The sequence below is a fragment of the Oryzias latipes genome, chromosome 13, assembly GCF_053564925.1.
Source record: "Oryzias latipes strain Hd-rR chromosome 13, Olatipes_Hd-rR_3.1".
Classification (NCBI taxonomy): Eukaryota; Metazoa; Chordata; class Actinopteri; order Beloniformes; family Adrianichthyidae; genus Oryzias; species Oryzias latipes.
The window spans coordinates 21,647,354-21,665,681 of NC_136249.1; the positions used below are offsets into that span (position 1 = coordinate 21,647,354).

Genomic DNA, 18,328 nt, shown 5'->3' on the forward strand with positions numbered 1-18,328 from the left:
TGAAAATCCGTGAGCGACTGACAAAAAAGAGACGTTTTCTGTGGTCCACAATGAGCGAGTTACCCAGGCGGTTGATTTCCTGCCATTTTGTGAGCCGGACTATTTTAAGACATTAATTTTCCACCAAGACAATCAATATATTTATTTCCGACTTTAACTTTATTTTAAATCCACTTGTCAGTAGCCACTTCATAAAACGTAACTAAGTATTTACTCTTCTTGAAATTATAGCATAAAACAAACAAACAAATAAATTCTAGTATGTACTGAGTCAATAAGATTTTACAATTGTGAAACATTAAAATGTTTTTTTTTTCACGTAACCTAATTAAATCACCCATCTGGTAGTATTCCGAGCAGATGTTTGACTCTAGTAAACGATAGAAATAATAAAACGGGATCATTGGAAAATATCACTTTATTTTGAAAGCCTTGTACCGGAAATGACGCTGCTTCTGTAAGAAGCAGACAGTATGCTAGCGTGATGCTAAGGGTTTGTAGGGGTAATTTAAGGTTGAATGTTTATTAAAAGTCTTACAAATGGCACGATGTTATTTTCATCAGATTGTGTACGTTAGTTTTTAATATTATACGATTTTAGATGACAGTTGTACAAAAAGAAATATATAATACATGTCAGCATTTGTTTCTGCAGCTACCGACCCGGTCCGGTTTGTTGTTATAACAAGCTGTGTGAATGGGACCACAAATGCCGCTGCAGTACGCTTTCTAAAGCCGATGTCATTGGCAGAGCTCTTGAAAACCTTCCGATAAGTGGCGCAGGTTGTGATCACACCATGTTCTGCATGTAGTGATGCAGATGCATCAAAATAAGGTTAGATTCTGGATTTTTGCAGCTGCATTAAGGATGTGTTCACTACATGAATGTTGTTTTTTTAATTATACCTCATGTGCAGGCTGTAGGACACATGTGTTTATTGTTTGTTACACGATAAGTGAAATATACTTATGTATTTCTTTTCTTTTGTTATATTTTCCCCTCATCCAGGAGTCCACATGGGGACTATAATAAACCAGCAAACTCAAGTTGAATTCTCGAGTTATTAGCTGCCATGCGTATTAGTTTCTGCCAAGGCCTGCTGACTGCTGCTATCGTCCTGAACCTCCTGATACTCTACTATGTATCTCGAGCCCAACAGCAGATGATGGAGAAGAGGAAAGAGCTTGGACGAGGATCCAGAAGGGCTATCCTTCCAGCCTCGGGGCTCGGAGGAGGTCTGGTGGCCGTTGGGGGGGCTGGAGGTGATCGTGGATTGGTCGGAGTCGAAGGACACGGTCGAAGTGCAAGAGTGACTGTTCTGCTCCGAGAGTTTGAGAACTTTGAAAACTTTGTGGGAGATGTGGCAAATTCTTTCCTCCATCAGCGTGCTGACCTGCCCTTCCTGGCCGTGGCTGACGTGCCTCCATATCCTCCTTTGGTGCTTCCCGACGGCGCCCGGCTTCTTGTGCTCTCCCCCAGCCCGGACCAGCCGCCCCAAGCTCACAGGCCAGAGTTTCATGTCCAGACAGAGTTTGTGTTTCTGGTCCCTGATGGGGTGGAGCTGGAACAACCTCGGGTGATAGAGAGGCTCATCAGGGAGCTAGAAGGCGAGGGCGGGGGTCCTGTGCGGATGGTAGCTGCACCCGTGTTGGTCCGGTCCGCCGTGCAGTGTCTCCACCTGCGAGTGAACCTCAGGGAGTGGACGGCCACCTACTCGCCGGCGGCGTCTGGAAGCAGTGGGAGCGTCTGTACTGCATTACAAGGAGATGCTGTGGTCCTGATGCGCACAGAGGATCTCTTTAACCTCTCTGTCCCTCTGGGCCGCCCTCTTTTTCCAGCACTTTTCATCCAAACTGCCCTGAGGGGTTGGAAGGTCAAACTGCTGGAAAGCCCTTGTTTTTCAGCAACCCACCGTCCACTTTTCAGCTCCGCACACAACCAGTGGAAAGCAGACACTCGAATGAAGGAGGCTACAGGCAAGCTCATGAAGGGTTTTGGTGTAAAGCGCCTCCTGCTGTCTGATGGGAAGGAGCAGTGGTTTGGCTGTAGTAAAGAAACCCCCCGCTGCTTCGGCACTGTACAGGATGACACCCCAGACTACCTTTATTTAGAGCGCTGGACACCCCCTTGCTGCTTGCGAGCGCTCAGAGAAACCACAAAGTACGTCATCAACATCCTGGAGAGTTCTGGCGTGCGCTACTGGCTCGAAGGCGGTTCTCTGCTCGGGGCTGTTCGCCACCAAGACATTATCCCGTGGGATTACGACGTGGACCTGGGGATCTATCTGGAGGATGTGCCCAACTGTGATCATCTGAAGAACCTGGATTCGGGCTCTCTGGTAGATGCTAATGGTTACGTGTGGGAGCGCGCTGTGGAAGGAGACTTTTACCGAGTCCAGTACAGTGAGGCCAACCACTTGCACGTTGACCTCTGGCCTTTCTATTCGCGCAATGGCGTCATGACCAAAGACACATGGACAGACCACAAGCAAGATGTGGAGTTCCCAGAACATTTCCTGCAGCCGCTGGTGCCCATGCCTTTTGCCGGCATCACAGCTTTTGGCCCCAACAACCATAAAGCTTTCTTGGAGCTCAAGTTTGGGGAGGGGGTGATTGAGAACCCCCAGTACCCCAACCCAGCTAAAAAGAGGCTGGACAGAAGCAAGTTATGAGTGTAAATAAACTTTTGCATGAACTTTTACTGCGGAATTGTCCAAAAAAAAAAAATCTTCTTTAGGTTGTCTTCAAAAAATGTTGCCACAAAATCCAACAAAAATGGTGCCAGGATGACTGCTGATATAACAAAATTCTTTATTAGCAAAAATTATTCAATTATATTTTTGTTTTTACGTGTTTAATTGTGTGGTTTTTCTCCGTTGGGAGGCTTTTACTGCATACTTGAAAAATGTCAGTCCAAACTGAAGTGTATGTTTACGCAAACGGAACTTGTTTTACTGTATTATGTGTGTAAGAAAGTGTTTAAAGTTGAGAAATAAATTAAATTATTCCGATATTAGTTTTTACATTATAAGCTGAGAGGTATAAAGCTGTTACTAACATTGCCACCAAATATTTTAAAATTTGTCAATAATGTTGCCTTTTGTCCAGACTGCCTCTTTTTTTATATTTATTTGATCTACACACAGTTTATGAATGTTATACCAAAACCGTTTGGTATTAAGTATTTCTATGAACGCATTTGCAAAACGAAAAGAGACGTGTTGATGTGCAAAAAAATCCATAGCTATTATACAGAAGACCATGATAAAAAAAAAAGAAAGTGTGCCAGACTTTGGTGTTTCATGTTGTGGGTTTTATATGCTACAATTTACATTTCAGTACCAATTTTCCATTCATCTTAGTTTTATTTGCCTTTTTAGGCCACATTTTATGTTTAAATGTTTTGGAATGTAGTCATAATAATACAACCAGTATTCTGATTTGGCCTAGGTTTCCCATCTCTATTTATAAAGAGGGTCTCAAAGCTACATTTTGTCCTTTTTTTCTTATTGTAGTGTTTTTATTTTTGTTTGTTTCGTCTCTTGTGGATCTTTGTAACAGGCCTTTTTTAACTCATTAATACCTCCAAACTTGTGTTGCATATGGAACCTGTGTATGCAAACCTGTGTTTGGCTCAGGTGGTAGAGCGGGTCGTCCAGGAACCGAAAGGGTTGGCGACTCGATCCCTGCTCTCTGCAGCCAGCTGTCGGCTCCCGAGCGCGGCACGTCTGCAGCTCACTGCTCCCCAAGGGGATGGGTCAAATGCGGAGAACAATTTCAAATAAAAGTAGAATGTATTATTTAGTTATTAATGTATGTTCTTACTAAGCTCAAATGTTTTGCAACTTGCACCTGATAAAATGGGAGGAACTGCTCTGTTTGAAGCTAAGAAACCGTTTTTATGTCAGTCAAAAGTCTGCAGAAAAATACCAAACTTCTCTTTATCTCCGGTGAATTAAAAAATAATCATTTTACTTCTATTACTGGCTGTGACACACGGAATTTAAAAAAATATTTAATTGTAAAAAAACAAATTAAAAAGCATCGTTTTCAATTTGTCGTGAGGACTGGTCAAATTAGTGTCAAAGTGTACCCTGTTCTGAACACTAGGTGGCACAACAACAGCAGGAATTCTAATGAAACAGGAAGTGCGGGGGAAACCGGAAATAAGCGTGTGTGTGTGTGTGTGTTTTTTTTTTAATCGGTTTCACAAGTTGTGTAATAATTTCACAATTCTTCTTTCTTTCTCGTGTGAATTAAACCGGAAATATTCCTAGATGTATGTTTACATTTTCATTCATTAAAATGAGCCCATTAGTTATCATCGGGAGTGTAGAGTATTTTTTACTTGCAAAAAGCACGTGTCGGCCAAATCTAGCGCACTTCAACAAACAAGTTGAAGTACGTGTTTGGAACCACATCTGAAATAAAAACAAGGAGAAACGAAAAAAACTAAAAATAAGGGACTTTTATTATTTTTACTTAATGACTGTACATTCTGATTTTCATTTTTAGAAAATAAAGCCTCATTTTAATAAATTAATTGCAGCTACCATGGGCAACACAAAGAAAGAACACATTCATATGTGATCCCTCAGAGAGGAATGATAACTTTACAGTTAAAAAAAACCCAATCAAATTAAACTCACCAGCATCTGCTAGAGATTTCTTTGGACTTTGATTAGAAATATATATATATATATATATATATATATATATATATATATATATATATATATATATATATATTTATATATATTTATATATATATATATATAAATGTGACAAACACATGGAAACCTAAAGTATTAATAGTACCTCACATTTGTTGCAAATATACAGAGATAATGACACCTGTCTACCCTATTACAGAAAAAAAAGAAAATCAAGCGTCCATACTTTTTACAAAACTTGACATACCATTTTTCTGATGTTGCATAGAAATCTCTGCCAGAGAGCACTACATTCCATACACTCATACATGTCCCTAAACATCACATAAATTCTGACACGCCATCCTTCGATAGGTTCCTGGAGCAAACAATGTATGTTTATGAGAGTTTTTTTGGTCTTAGAATATTTAAGTAGTAGTTAAACAACGTAGTAATAAAAATCAACATTGACACATTTGAAGCCGGTGTGCATAATGCTCCTTCATTTGGTTGTGAGATTCCAGCAACTAAGCTTAAATCATTTTGCTTTTGAACAGTCTATTGCTCTGTGTCAACATGGGAAAGGCATCAACATCAGAGAATCATTGGTTCAGTTTTAGATTATTCTAAAACTTTTATGACGGGATGGGATGCTAGAAAAGCAATGTCACATTCATAAAGCTATTATCTTTTACAGCCTTTTGTCCATTTTCATGCAGGTGTATGACATCTATGCTTTGAGATTTCATAAACATAAAATTCTAAGCTGGTTATATGCCATATAACAATTTAAATCAAGCTTTTTCCAGCTCTTTTCCCCCTGGTATTGATGACCTCGTACTTTTAACACAATCATTATGGATGATGTAAATAAACCATGCAAGTTCATCACAACCTCTTCAAAAATTGACATGTTGCAAATGTGTTGCCCCTTTTTTGTTTCATTAATCCTGCAGATTTTAGGTTTTGAAACTTGTAAAAAAAAAAAAAAAAATCAGAAACCTGGTCACTTAGAGAAGTCATTGTGTTTGATAATCTTCTTTCCTAACTATAATCTGTAAACTACATGAACCTATTTCTTCACATTCACTCTTTTTTTGTATCGACTTCAAGGAAGCTAGATTATTGGTCACACTTTCAGAGAATAAAGGCTTAAAATCTCCAAAAGAAAAAAAAATAGAGATGCAGACCAATTTACAATTAACTGCATTTGTCTTTCCACACTTTTCAAAGATCTATTTTAGTGTCTAAATCCGTGACCATCACCCTAAACACATTTAACTTATTCAATAAATCAACGTGAACAGCACTAATTGACACTTGCATGAAAATTAATCAAATCATTGAAAATGAAAAACAGAATTTAACTAAAGAGAAATACACATTTAAAAACACAATGATGCCACAATAACTAGCAAAAAATAAAAAATAAAAAAATAAAAAGACTTAATGGAATCCATTTGCACTCTAAAAATTGTCAAACCCCATTTAGTCAACTGTGAAGGAGCTCTTATCCAGAAATATTTCTGATTTCTGAAGACAATTCATACCAGTCAGTTCCAAGTAAATTTGAATACATGATTGTGATTAAAATATTGTTTGAATAAATGTACATTTTTCCTATTTTATAAGATCCCTAATACCCACTGAAGGGCAGCGGTCTAGATTTTGGGCCATACAAAATGCCAGCACAGCATAGCGGTGGATAACAGACACAATAGAATATGAACATAGTGACGAGCACAAATGGAGAAATGTGTCATTAGACTTAACAGTCACAAAATTCAGCCTAACACACAATGTTCATATGAATTTAGCCAATTTTCATGCCCACAAAAGGTGTTGAGGTCAGAGGGTGTTTCCTTGCATTGTAGTGTGCATGTCCATCCTCTCTTTTTGTGCTTTTTTTTTTCTTTCAGGGAAAAAGGGCTTGAAGAAGTGTTTCATCGTGTAGAAGGAGTGTAAAAAAAGTCGGGGCGGGAAAGGTTTGAATGCAGGCGGGGGTTACATTGCAGTGTCTGTTTTGTCGCTCAAGCCTCGCTTCTCAATGAGGGGCGACTGCTCTGGAGCAGCAGCTGACATCTCTCCGTCCAGCCTAATGTCGCTCAGCTCTGCGTCTTCCACGTGTTTGGATGATTTGTCCACAAAGAACTGCAGGAGCCCGGCGCCGAATGCGTCGCCCTCTACGTTCAGGACTGTGCAGGTGCGGTCACTAAGGGAAAACAGCAAAAGTCAGGCCTGATGACTAGATTTACGGTGTTATATTAAATTTGCAGATTATAGATCTGACATCAGTGACCGACTTCTGTCTGTAAAGTTTATACTCACACAAGCCAGTCAACAGCCAGGATTAGCGAAATGTCACTTGTGGGAAGTCCTATCGCTTCCAGGATTATGGCTAAGGTGAGCACGCCGCCTGCAGGTATGCCTGCTGCGCCGACGCTGGAAGCTGTGGCGGTCACCCTAAAACAGACAGAAACAAAGTTAAAGATCAAACAAGACAGCCGATGCGATTGTCACTGATTGTGGTTCGTTGGCTGCAGGACTTACAGGATAGTGATGACTTGGATGAAGTTTAGAGGCACTTGGTTGAGCTGAGCAATAAAAACTGCAGCCACGCACTGGAAACACGCAGCTCCGTCCATGTTCACCGTGGCCCCGATGGGCAGAATGAAACGACTGATTTGCTTGGAGACGCCGTTTTTTTCCTCCACGCATTTCATCATGAGGGGCAGAGTGGCAGAGCTAGGAGACAGGAAATGGGAGGCGGTGAGTGCATGAGGTCTGGAAGAATGTGTGCATGCTGAGAGCTACAGAGGAACCTTAGTCTTAATATTTTAACAACCCAACAGAGCAAACTGAGCTCCAAGGAAGAAGCAGCAAGCTGAATACCTGGAGCTGGTTCCAAACGCTGTTGCAAGAGCTGTGAATATTCCCCAGAGGAAGGTGTAGGGGTTCTTCCTTGTAATAATAAAATAGATGCCAGGCAGGACGAGAAGGCCATGAATGGCGTGGCCAATCATGCAGCAAGCTATGTATTTTCCCAGACTGGCAAACAACGAGCCGACGTCCTCCATCTCCACTATCTTGCCAGCAACGAGGAACATGATACCAAGAGGAGCGTACCTGCAGACAAAAGAAAATACAGAACAATACTGAATATCGGCTTTCTGGAGCACAACACAAAAGACCAAAGGTTTTGGGAGACAAAGGCTTTTAAAACTAAATATTTTAGAATTCTATAGATGTGAAAAGGTGTTTTTTATTATACAAAGTCATTTTTGGACTTTTGCATCAGGCTTGTGCATTTAAAATATTTTGTTATGGCATTCCTTACCACATAATCCAGGAGACCAGCACCATGGTGGCCTCGTTAAAGGAGTTGAAGAACTTGATGAGGATCTCTCCTTCCTCCCCCAGCTTCCTTAACGCCACACCAAACACAATGGCAAACACAACCAGACCGAGAATATTCATGCCATCCTGGTCGGTTCCAAACGGCACCTGATGAAGGAACAAGCAAAGGAATAAATAAATAAAAATATGAGCACGGATGGCACATTCTGCTGTCATCCACTTTTCTCTGCTCACCTTCTCCACTGTGATGTTCAGGTTGCCGTCCGTTCCATTTTTCTTCATCAGTTTGTAGGAGGTTGCATACTAGTTGGAAGGAAACAGGGTTTTTTTTTCAATACAAGTTGTTATAAAATGATCTTATCCAGTTATTTGTGTTATGCAACCCCACCATGACTATGTGAAAACATGAATTCAATACTCACAGACTGAAAAGCTGCAGAAACCAAGTTTGATGGAAAAATGTTTCTGTGGACAGAAAGGAGAACTTTAACCTCCGATGATAATTTTGCAGCAGAACATCAGTCTTTCCCACTGAAAGTCAGTAACGGTCATGTGATGTGCAGCTGAGAGAACTGAACTCGTAACCGTTAGATTTTCCACTTATGTGCTGGAGTTAATAATTCCCTGCTCGCTGGTGCACATGCTCACAGTGATACTGAATTACCCAGAACTCAAGAGCTCTTGTGTCTTCAATACCCTTACACTCAGCTGGTTGAAATAGATTCAGAGTAATAAAGCGTTAACTTATTAACAAGCTCATTACCACCATTCAGTTCTTTCATTAGAAACATATCGTATTAGGCTTAGACATCATGTGATGGGGCAGCAGGCAACACAGTCTGGATTAAAGCGGTGCAAAATGGGGGACAAAAATGTTCCAGAGCTTTCAAGGGAATATTAGACAAATTATATGCTTAACGCATAAGCGGTGTTGCAAATCTTTGCTAATTAAATAACAGAAAGAAACATTTACTGGGACTTTTAAGCCAAAAACTTATTCCAAAAAAAAAAAAAAAAAAACACAATAGGACAAAAATGTGTCCGAAATTACAAAGCTTAGCTCAGCTGCTTCTACTTCTTCATTATTGCTATTCTTTTAATATATAAAAATAACTATCATATTTCAAAAAAGGGGAAGGTTATGAATAAAAATTCCCAGAAGCCAGTCCAGTTTTCCCCCCCTTTAGGAAACAGAGATGTTTTGAAATAGCCATAAAAAAATCTACAACTCTCCACTCAATACAAAATATCAAACACAGACATATGAAAGTGATAATCTCATCTCTACTCTGTTGTAGTTTTTATACGTTTACAGACTGATGGAAGTTCATCTGCAGCAGCAAATATTTTTAGGCCTAAAAACAGTTCATTGAAACAGGCTGGTAAACTGGGCTTTTGAAATTTGAAAGTGTGGACACCCAACAGAGTCTGATAAATAATGAAAAAAATGTAATTTCATTGTGACCAACTTTAAAAACCCCTCCAGCATCTTAATTATTTAAAACAAACATTCAGCAAATCCTTAAGTGACACATCACTGTCAGCCATCGACTGCGGTTTATGAAGGGAAACTTAAATACACAGGTGATAAGATATGTTTACACGGATGTGACAGAAAGTCCTCATTCAGTGTTTATACCTCCAGTCTTATGTAAGAGTGCGACTCTGACAACCATGTTTAAAGCTGAATGTGGATGAAAACAAAGAGCAGGCTGTGATGACAAGATCCAATCCAATCAATTCCTCTAACTTGACTGGACTCTGAAAAGTTTTGCTCTAATGACAGGCCTGCTGTGCAGGAACGTGTAAAGAGTTTTTTCTTTTAAATCTTGTTTTAATTGGAAGAGACTGACAACTGTTGAGTCATGCTCAGCTAATTTCAGCTAAACGTTTCTCTTTATAAGTCTCCTCTCCATCCAGTCTCCATTCCAGAATTTTAGCTCTTGAAACACAAGCACCAAGTTTTGAAAAATATTTTGTGCTCCTGCACAACAAGTACAGCCAAAGAATGGAGCCCTGCCCTGTCTTTGTTCCTAAATTGGAGCCAAATGTGTCAATGTAAACCACATCGGGACATAGCTAAAATGGGCCCAGACCAAAGTGCAGTTTGTACAAAACACTTTTAGAAGAAAGAAAAAAACAGACACTGGAGGGTTTCTTTTCTGTAGTTGCATAAGTCAAATCTGCCCTTCTGAACATTAATCACTTAAAGAGCACCTGAAGAGCTTTTGAGGAACAAATAGGCAGAAGATGGAAACGGTGATGAATCTTATAGACCCTTTTCATGGAAAGCTGAATTTAGCTCTCAGATTAACGTCAGGACAATAAAGCACTTAAGAGATGCACACAATATTTTTTCTTAAGTCTAAAGTTTTAACAAAGTTGATACAAGTGCAGAGGAACTTTTTGTATTTTACTTTTCTGTTTTTTTTTCTTCTGTGTACTACTAAGTATAGATGTTCTTGAAACCTGTGTGAAACTCAAAGGGACTGTGTGACTCAGTTGCTTCACAGCTGCTTCCTTTTCTGCCCAACATAAGGGTGAGGTGGCAGTTCTCCTGCATGTCTCTCAAAGGCAGATTTAACTCATGGGGAAAAGGCAACATACCAGACACACAACCAAGGCCAACTGGCTCAACTGGTGTAAAAAGCAACCATCCCATTCATAGTTAATTGGTGGGTTGGCTGCTACTTACAGAAAAATCAAATTAAAGGGAAATCCTGTGACGTCATCCGTGATGATCAGATACCGGTACTACTACTTTTAGATAGATGGGGGGAGGGCTTATAGTAGGAAGTTCTTCACTAACGCGCACGTGCTGTTGTCCTTTATTTTATTCAAATAAAAGTCAAACGCAACTATTAAAGCATTGTTGATTTGATTAAATATACTTTAGTCTGTGTCTGAGTAGTGTTCTGTTGAAAACGGGGGACTCATTAGTTTGCTTCCCGGAATAGCACGTGTGAAGACGCAGTAGCTGATGCAACGGCGTATTTGCATTACAGGAGAGCGCGCTCACCTGTTTGCCCGTCACATACCGTCACTCCTTCTTAAACGATCCAAAAGACAACTTCAGACTGACTGAAATGAAGTTTTGAAACGCGCGTTCAGCTGGCGTTGGCGCAGCAGCTGTTTGGATCATAAAACGTATCTTTTTTACGCACCGGGGCGCAGCGTGTTCTGGGGCCCAGAGGGGGCACAGGTCAGGTGCGAGTCTCACCTTATCAGATCCAAGAAGGAGTCTATGATTTCTTTATGGGCTGGCACTTCTTCATCAAAGGATGCGAGCTTGGTGACGGTCACCTCGCCCGGCTTTATGATGAACGCCATCACGACCCCGATGGCAGAGGCGATAAGGGTGGTAACCAGAAAGAAGAGCATGGCCCAGCCGCCAAGCTTGCCCAGGGCTTTCGGGTCGATGCTGGCCGCCCCGGACACCAGGCTGCACACCACCAGGGGGATGATGATCATCTTCAGGAGCCGGATGAGCAGCTCACCTGGGAAGCCCACATAGATTATCTGCGTTCTCGTGAGCGCCACGTTGCGCACTCCAAGTCCGATGAAGACCCCGATGATGACCCCGGCCACGGTGAGGATCACCAGCAGGTTCGCTCGGACGATCCTCTTCACTCTTTGGGCCAGGGTCTCCGGTTCCGTCTTCCTGTGGCTGTTCAGTCCGTTTACCAGCGGCTCATCGAAGTGCGCCTCGCCGTTGGATGTCTTTACTTCCTCCATGTTTATCTTCTCAGCCATCGTGTCCCCGTCGTAATAAACACAGATCTTAGTTTAGGACTAAACAGTAAAGTAAACTTATATGAAATGACGGAAAGAACGCGGGAATTTGGCGCGTAAAACTAAAGAACAGAGTTTAGAATGTAGGAAAGACGCCGGCGCTGATGCCCGCCTTAAACGCCGGCGTTTTACTCCGCCCCTTTGACGTAACGGGGTGTGTTCTAATCGTAAAACCTCGAACAGCCAATCACAGTTCGATTTTAGCTTCACAAACGTTCCCTTTTTTAGCTGAGTCGCGTTTCCCCCACTATGTTTTCTTCCCCTTTGTTTAATAATATAACCAAGATAAGATTAAGGGGATGTAAATATTTTTAGTAAAGTTGCATGCGTGCTTATAGATATCTTATTTACACTCATTCAACATAGTAGGATTTCAGTGAATTGAACATTTTTTCTGAATCAAGAATATTATATCCAGAATATTTGCAGAAAACAACAAAAAAATCTTGTCAAATTTTCTGCATCTAAGGTAACATCCAAACCAATGACATAACACTGAAATAATGGGTAGAAGCTAGGACAGAAACTAGTTTTGGGCTTAATCTTTGTCAGGAAATGTTCTGTCAAGTGGCTCTTGCAAAGTTGTAGTTATTTTATGTCAAACTACAAGATACTAATCATAAAGATTACAACTCTCTTAAAATATAAGATAAAACAGAAGTTTATGTTAGAGTTCTCTCTCTTAAAGTGCTTTATCCATTTACATGCTCACTCTGTTCTCGTCATGGGGCCTATCCTGGCTGTTTTAGGATTTAGAAACAGTTACACCTCACTCAGGTTAAATTCATCAATCGAAGATCCATTCATTTTTTATCTTCTAAACCTGTTTTGTCACTTTCGGGGTCAGGGGGCTGCTGGAGCCTATCCTGGCCACTCGTAGAGCAAAGGCAGGGGACACCCTGGACAGGTCTCCAGTCTATCGCCATTGAAGACATTTTTTATATCTCAGAAAAGCAATAACATGCATTTGGAGAACATGGAAACTCCACACAGAAAGTTTCCAGCCTGGAACAGTTAGGACTCTCTCATGGGAGGCAATGTTGCCAACTAACACACCATCAAATGACAGCGCATAGCACGGCCACATCAAATAATAAAGCTAAGCAGAACTCAAAATAAATAACAAGAATGGTGCATTCCAAGCAAGCTGCAATCAAACATAGTGGAGTGAATTTGCTTTTTGAAATCATTTTCTTGTTATTAAAGTTCAATATTACACATTTTTTCAAATATAAATCAATTTTAATTTTGGTTAATTATGGCAAATTAAATACAGTCATTTAATTTGCATTAAAAATTCAAATCAAAATAATAAAAAAGTATTTATTCAATCTTTCTATTAAAGTACGTTTTCCTTGAAATGTAAAGAAACTTAAGGAAAAACTTTGTGTTTATATCCTGCAGCATTTTAAACAGCAGAAATATGTTCAAAAACCCAGAGATCTGGAAGTTCTGAAAAATGTGACTATTTTTGCAAATGTTATCATTTTCAATTGGCGTGAAACCCTTTACAGCTGTTTCATCATATAGTAACAATGAGCTCAAGTTCCTTTAACCCACATATGCAAATGTGCTTGAGGGCATAAGGGATTTTTTCAATACTTTCATAATTAGGAGGCATCAAGTCACAGTGTAACCTGTGGCATTTGTGTCATCAGGCAGCACCTTCAGCCCAAATATGAAAATTATAAAGCAGTTTATCATATAAAAATATAATAAATATATTTTTATAAATCACTATTAATTACATTTGAATACATTATATTTAATTTTGTTTTGTTAAAAAAAAAAAAAAAAACACAAAGAAGATAAAATACTAAACTAATTCCCAAATTGTTCCGTTACCAACAGCACAGACCAAACGTTTGGACACACCTTCTCATTCAAATGAATGCGTATCCAAACTTTTGGTCTGTACTGTATATACTCCTCTAGTTTGCACTTCCATCAGATCTTTTAAAATGTGCTCAAAATTTCCCTCCCTTTTCTTTTTCTAGTCCAGTTTGAGTAGAAGTAGAATTTCTGAATGAAAATATGAGCGATAGTAAAAATTATCATTTTGTTTTGCACTCTGCAGGTTCTACTAAGCTGTGTTAAGCTTTAACAAGTAACAGACTCATCGTCTGGGATAAGAACAGCTGGATATCTACGAACTTGTGCACAGGGGTCCAAGACAAGTTGGGAGTTAGCTTACACTCATTTTTTTTAAACCTTTTGACCGCCTGAAACCTGTGGGAAAAGCACCTTTTGGGAGTAAAATAAGCGCACAGTACCAGAACTCAAGCCGCAAGCAGGCTGATCTCCCAGTGTTTAGTTTATTTGATTAAGCTCATCCCTTTGTTCCCCCTGACTGTGACAATGATTTGATGGAATCACTGTGGTCTGTGAAAAAGTGCTTTCTCTGTGAGAGAGCGCAACTGCAATGGCTCAATCTGCTTAACTAAGAAAGTTTTTCTGGAGGGGGGGGGCATCTATGTACACACACTACAAACAGCCGGTGCCGCATGATGTGGAGATCCATTTGTACTATTTGGCGCATACAAATGTCAAAGTTGACCTTGTTTTCTGGTACATTTGCCATTATAAACCTATCCTGCAAAAACAGGAAAAGCAACATGTTTAAAGCAATAATGACAAAGAAATGTCACTTGTTCAGTTAAAATAAGTGGAGGGAGGAAAGATAACAAAGTACTGCTAGCAACAGGTAAGGGGGTATGGCACAAAGGGAAATTAAAAAGGTGAAAATGAATCTTCAAAGCTTTTTCTTTCCTATAGCACGTGTCAAACTCAGGGCCACAGGCCAAATTTGCCCCACAGTATATACTTAATTGGCCTGCGAGATCATATCAATGTGCATTAGAGCTGCCTTATCCTGTACCAATAATACTACAAATCCCACAATGCTTTGAGCCTCCTTTTTTCTGTAGACAGTCATTGAGAGCCATGCTCCAGTCAGATAGGAATAATTAGTTTCACCCTCCACAAACATGGCCAAACGAAAGACGCACAACAGGAGCTTTGAGGAAAGACCTGCTAGGTTTTCCTCAGCTCAGAGTCTGACCCCAGACATTGATGAAATTGCATCTAAGAAAAGATGCCAGGGATCAGTGTGCAAAGAAAATCAGATTGTAGCAAACTGAGCTTGAATATATATGTGTTACTTATGAACTTTTTCTAATACAAGTCATGGTCTGATAATAGTTGAAATGGTGGGTTTTTATTGAATGACATTATTACTTTTAGTTATTTTGTTGTTGGCTTTGAAAAAGATTTACTTGAAAAAGGAACTTGAAAGGATATGGGGGGAGACATACTTTATTTATTTTTTCATTTTTTTTGAATGAATATCACTGATGTGTCTTTTAATTCAAATTTAATTTCTTATGTTTTCGTAATATCAAGCTTTGGTTGTTCTATATTCTGTGTTTAAGCTAAACTAAAATTTGTTTCCATATGAAAAAGGTAAACATTACATATCAGTTGCAGTGAATTTTTCAATAAATATTGAGTTTTCCCCGTGATTTTACTTCACTGCTTAAATTGTTCCCACTGTGAATTTGAGTTTGACACGCCTGGCCTATAGCCTCTGATTTTGCTGTGTCATGCGTAAAAAGCAAAACACTAAAAGGGCTTGACAACCTCTTCTTTTTTCCTTCAGCCCTCCTGAATGGAATGATTCATAAAAATGCTTTCAAAGATCCTGATAAAACTCATGAGGGAGTGAAATAAAAGAATAAAAGAGGAGAGAGTAAAGTGCTGAGTCATGTTGAGATTGCACTACTAGATAGTAATCTCAAGATAAACGTAAGCAGGGGAAATGAACCTAGATAATAACCCCCCCCCCCCCCCCCTCCATATATATATATAAAACAAATGCAATGAGGAGAATGTCTAAAAGTTACTAACGAGGTTGCAAGAAAGTTTTTTTATTTTTGGATCACTAAATGTCCTGTATTACTGGACATGGTGGGGTCAACTCTCAAACTACTTCCATCGAAAAAAAGAGTTTGATTTTGAAATGGTTTGTTGTTTTTCTGCTATTACAAGACGTTCTGCTGTTCCTCTACTTCGCATTGCAACCTTAAAAAAACATGTGAGCTTGTGTTGGAAACAATGCTGAGTCATGCTCAGAGAGAAAACAAGAGGAGTGGTTCCACGCACAGCCTTCACGCTAGAGTTCCACCGCTTACAAAAAATGAACGTGTTGGATAAAATCACCAATGCTTGTAAAGCTTTCCTGTTTGGATTGTTTTCGTTGTGAGAGCTAGAGAGCTCCAACAATAAATGGCATCATTCCTCATGAGACACTTATATGGTGATAAGGGTTGCTTGTTTTGCACAGGTATGGCATAAATGAGCTGATTAAAAAAAAACCAAAGTGAAAATACCAGTTGGTCCTGATTGTCTGCTTGAAGAATGTGCGCAGTCTTTGTATTGATTGGCTGCAAACCATCAATTATTTCCACCTTTATTAGCCAAAAAACTAATTAGGCCTTTTCAGTAAAATGAAAGTCTGTCATTTTTTTTGATTCCTTATTTGTATTCTAACATTCAGCAACACAACACCAATGAACAATAGCTTTTGTAGGTCAGGGTATATAAAGAAAATTAAGGTTTAAATTGCATTTCTGAGTATTCATTTTTTTTCAAAAAGTTGTGAACCAGGAACAGACAAAAAATGCAGTTTGAACACCTTGTAGCAGTGACGTAGCTGCTATGGTCGGCGGACCACAAGCTCTCCGCTCCACTACATCGCGGTGCATCCACTTGCAGTCAAATACTGTAGATCCATGTAGGTGTTAATTTTCCTCATCCGAGCTGTCTTAAAACTACTCAGAGTCAGAGGTGAGTTTCTGATGATCTATCATTGCAGAAAGTATGTAATAGAAAATGACAGATTTTTTTTATTTAGGCCACTGGGAATGCTATTAAAAAGACCAAAAGATGATCGGAGTGGGACTTTAAAGTAACCTAATTATTTTTTATATATATTTCGTCAACCATTGGGTTAATAAATTGAACGATTTGGCCAACAGTTTACATTTAACTTTTGTATTTCTACACCACGAAAGAAAAACTCTATTTGACCTTTTTTAGGTTCTCCTGTGTTTATTTCCCTCTTTAAAAATAGCATTTATAAGACATTTGGAGGTAAGACCAAGAAAAAGACTGCTTCCTTTCTTTAATCATGGTGTTTAGATTGGTAAAGGGTTGACAACTTTTGATTTCTAGAGCTCTAAACTGTATAATCTTGCTTAAATCTAAGATACGAATCAGAAACACAATTCTGGCCCCAAACCATTCCTGCCTTTGATTGTAAAAAATAACTTTACTTGAGTTTAAATGTTTTCACAGCATACTGCTCTGCATTTGAGTATCACAATGGCAGCATACTAAGCTGCTAATAGCATTTATGCCCATGTGGTAACATTATCCCAAACCAAGTTTTTAAAAATGTAATTCTCTGAAGTTATTAGCTTTACACTAAATACTGTAGGGAGAGAACAAATGAAAAAAAATTCCATGTGAGCACCAGAACATAAAAAAACCTAAATATAATTTGCCGATTCTAATAAAATTGACTCATAATTCTGCTCAATGGTAGCCCATAAACTTGTACTTAAATCTGGTGTTCTTTATGCCACCATTAGGGTTAGAGCTCCATCATCTTTAGTTTAGTTTTTTTTAACCTATTTGTACCAGTCAAAGATCTTATTTGGCCTCAGTTATATATGGTCTGAAGGTTTTGCCCTTGATAAACTGCAAGAAAAGACACATCTGTTGTAAACACAAACTTTTAGATGTAAGTGAAGTTTTTTCTTTTTAATACGCTTGGTTTCATCTAGATCTAGCCTGGAACCACAGATTTGCAGGACAATTTTTTGTTTGTGACCAGATGTACCGGTACATATTTAAATATTTTTCCAAATTCTTTGTTATGTGCTTCATTGCAACAGTTAAAATGAGCTTCAGGCAGTTATACTTCTGTCACCCATTCTCCTCATTTTGAGTCAATCATCAACATGCGTTACATATCCACATAAGGAATTCATTTAAGCCAGTCTTACTTTAAACGAAACATGTATTGGAAAGCTGTTACAGCAACTCAACTATGTTGACTTTGAACATTTAACTTTTTTTTTGGAACCTCACTTCCTTCTGGGAATACTTGGATTCTCATGTGTTTTGCACTTTTAAGTGAATTAATGTTTTAGGTGGGTTATTTATTCTTTATGTAACATTTTTTCATTTGGCCAGTATGCAGTAGTTTTTTTTCCCATTTTAGCTGGATGCGTGTTGTAAAAATCAATCCACCCTTCCTTTTCCCGATAACAGGGAGCACAATGGATACAAGTCATCTTCCTTCTCCTGCCTCCTCTCAGGGTTGCGTAATCGGATCTCTCTGCATGCTCTCTCTGTAATAGGCAGAGTCAGTTACCTGCTAGAGGTCATGGCTGTTTGTTTAAAACAGTGCGGTCAAAATGCTCCCACTGGAGGACGGAGACCTTCCCTCAGCTTGCACTCAA

General features: G+C 39.3%; 2 protein-coding genes across 2 annotated transcripts; one reads left to right on the forward strand and one right to left on the reverse strand.

The window, feature by feature from the left end:
- Positions 1 to 417: 417 nt before the first annotated feature.
- Positions 418 to 3,290, forward strand: fkrp (fukutin related protein). Its single transcript, XM_011482553.4, has 3 exons — positions 418 to 569; positions 656 to 835; positions 1,010 to 3,290. Exon 3 carries the CDS (start codon positions 1,074 to 1,076, stop codon positions 2,670 to 2,672), a length of 1,599 nt encoding a protein of 532 aa, XP_011480855.1. The 5' UTR covers positions 418 to 569; positions 656 to 835; positions 1,010 to 1,073; the 3' UTR covers positions 2,673 to 3,290.
- A 1,163-nt stretch (positions 3,291 to 4,453) lies between these two features.
- slc1a5 (solute carrier family 1 member 5) lies at positions 4,454 to 11,949 on the reverse strand. Its single transcript, XM_004075403.5, has 8 exons — positions 11,230 to 11,949; positions 8,432 to 8,474; positions 8,244 to 8,312; positions 7,990 to 8,156; positions 7,545 to 7,778; positions 7,203 to 7,397; positions 6,981 to 7,115; positions 4,454 to 6,864 (listed from the first exon to the last, which is right to left on the reverse strand). Exons 1-8 carry the CDS (start codon positions 11,760 to 11,762, stop codon positions 6,657 to 6,659), a joined length of 1,584 nt encoding a protein of 527 aa, XP_004075451.1. The 5' UTR covers positions 11,763 to 11,949; the 3' UTR covers positions 4,454 to 6,656.
- Positions 11,950 to 18,328: the final 6,379 nt, after the last annotated feature.

What these genes read in the sequence shown, in the direction of transcription:
- fkrp (XM_011482553.4), top strand. Translation starts at nt 1,074, where the DNA reads ATGCGTATTAGTTTCTGCCAAGGCCTGCTGACTGCTGCTATCGTCCTG.
- slc1a5 (XM_004075403.5), bottom strand. Translation starts at nt 11,762, where the DNA reads ATGGCTGAGAAGATAAACATGGAGGAAGTAAAGACATCCAACGGCGAG. An exon ending in TTTCTGCAGCTTTTCAGTCT is followed by an intron (nt 8,313 to 8,431) that starts GTGAGTATTGAA and finishes CCTTCCAACTAG; the next exon opens with TATGCAACCTCCTACAAACT. An exon ending in CTGGCTGTTGACTGGCTTGT is followed by an intron (nt 6,865 to 6,980) that starts GTGAGTATAAAC and finishes GTTTTCCCTTAG; the next exon opens with TGACCGCACCTGCACAGTCC.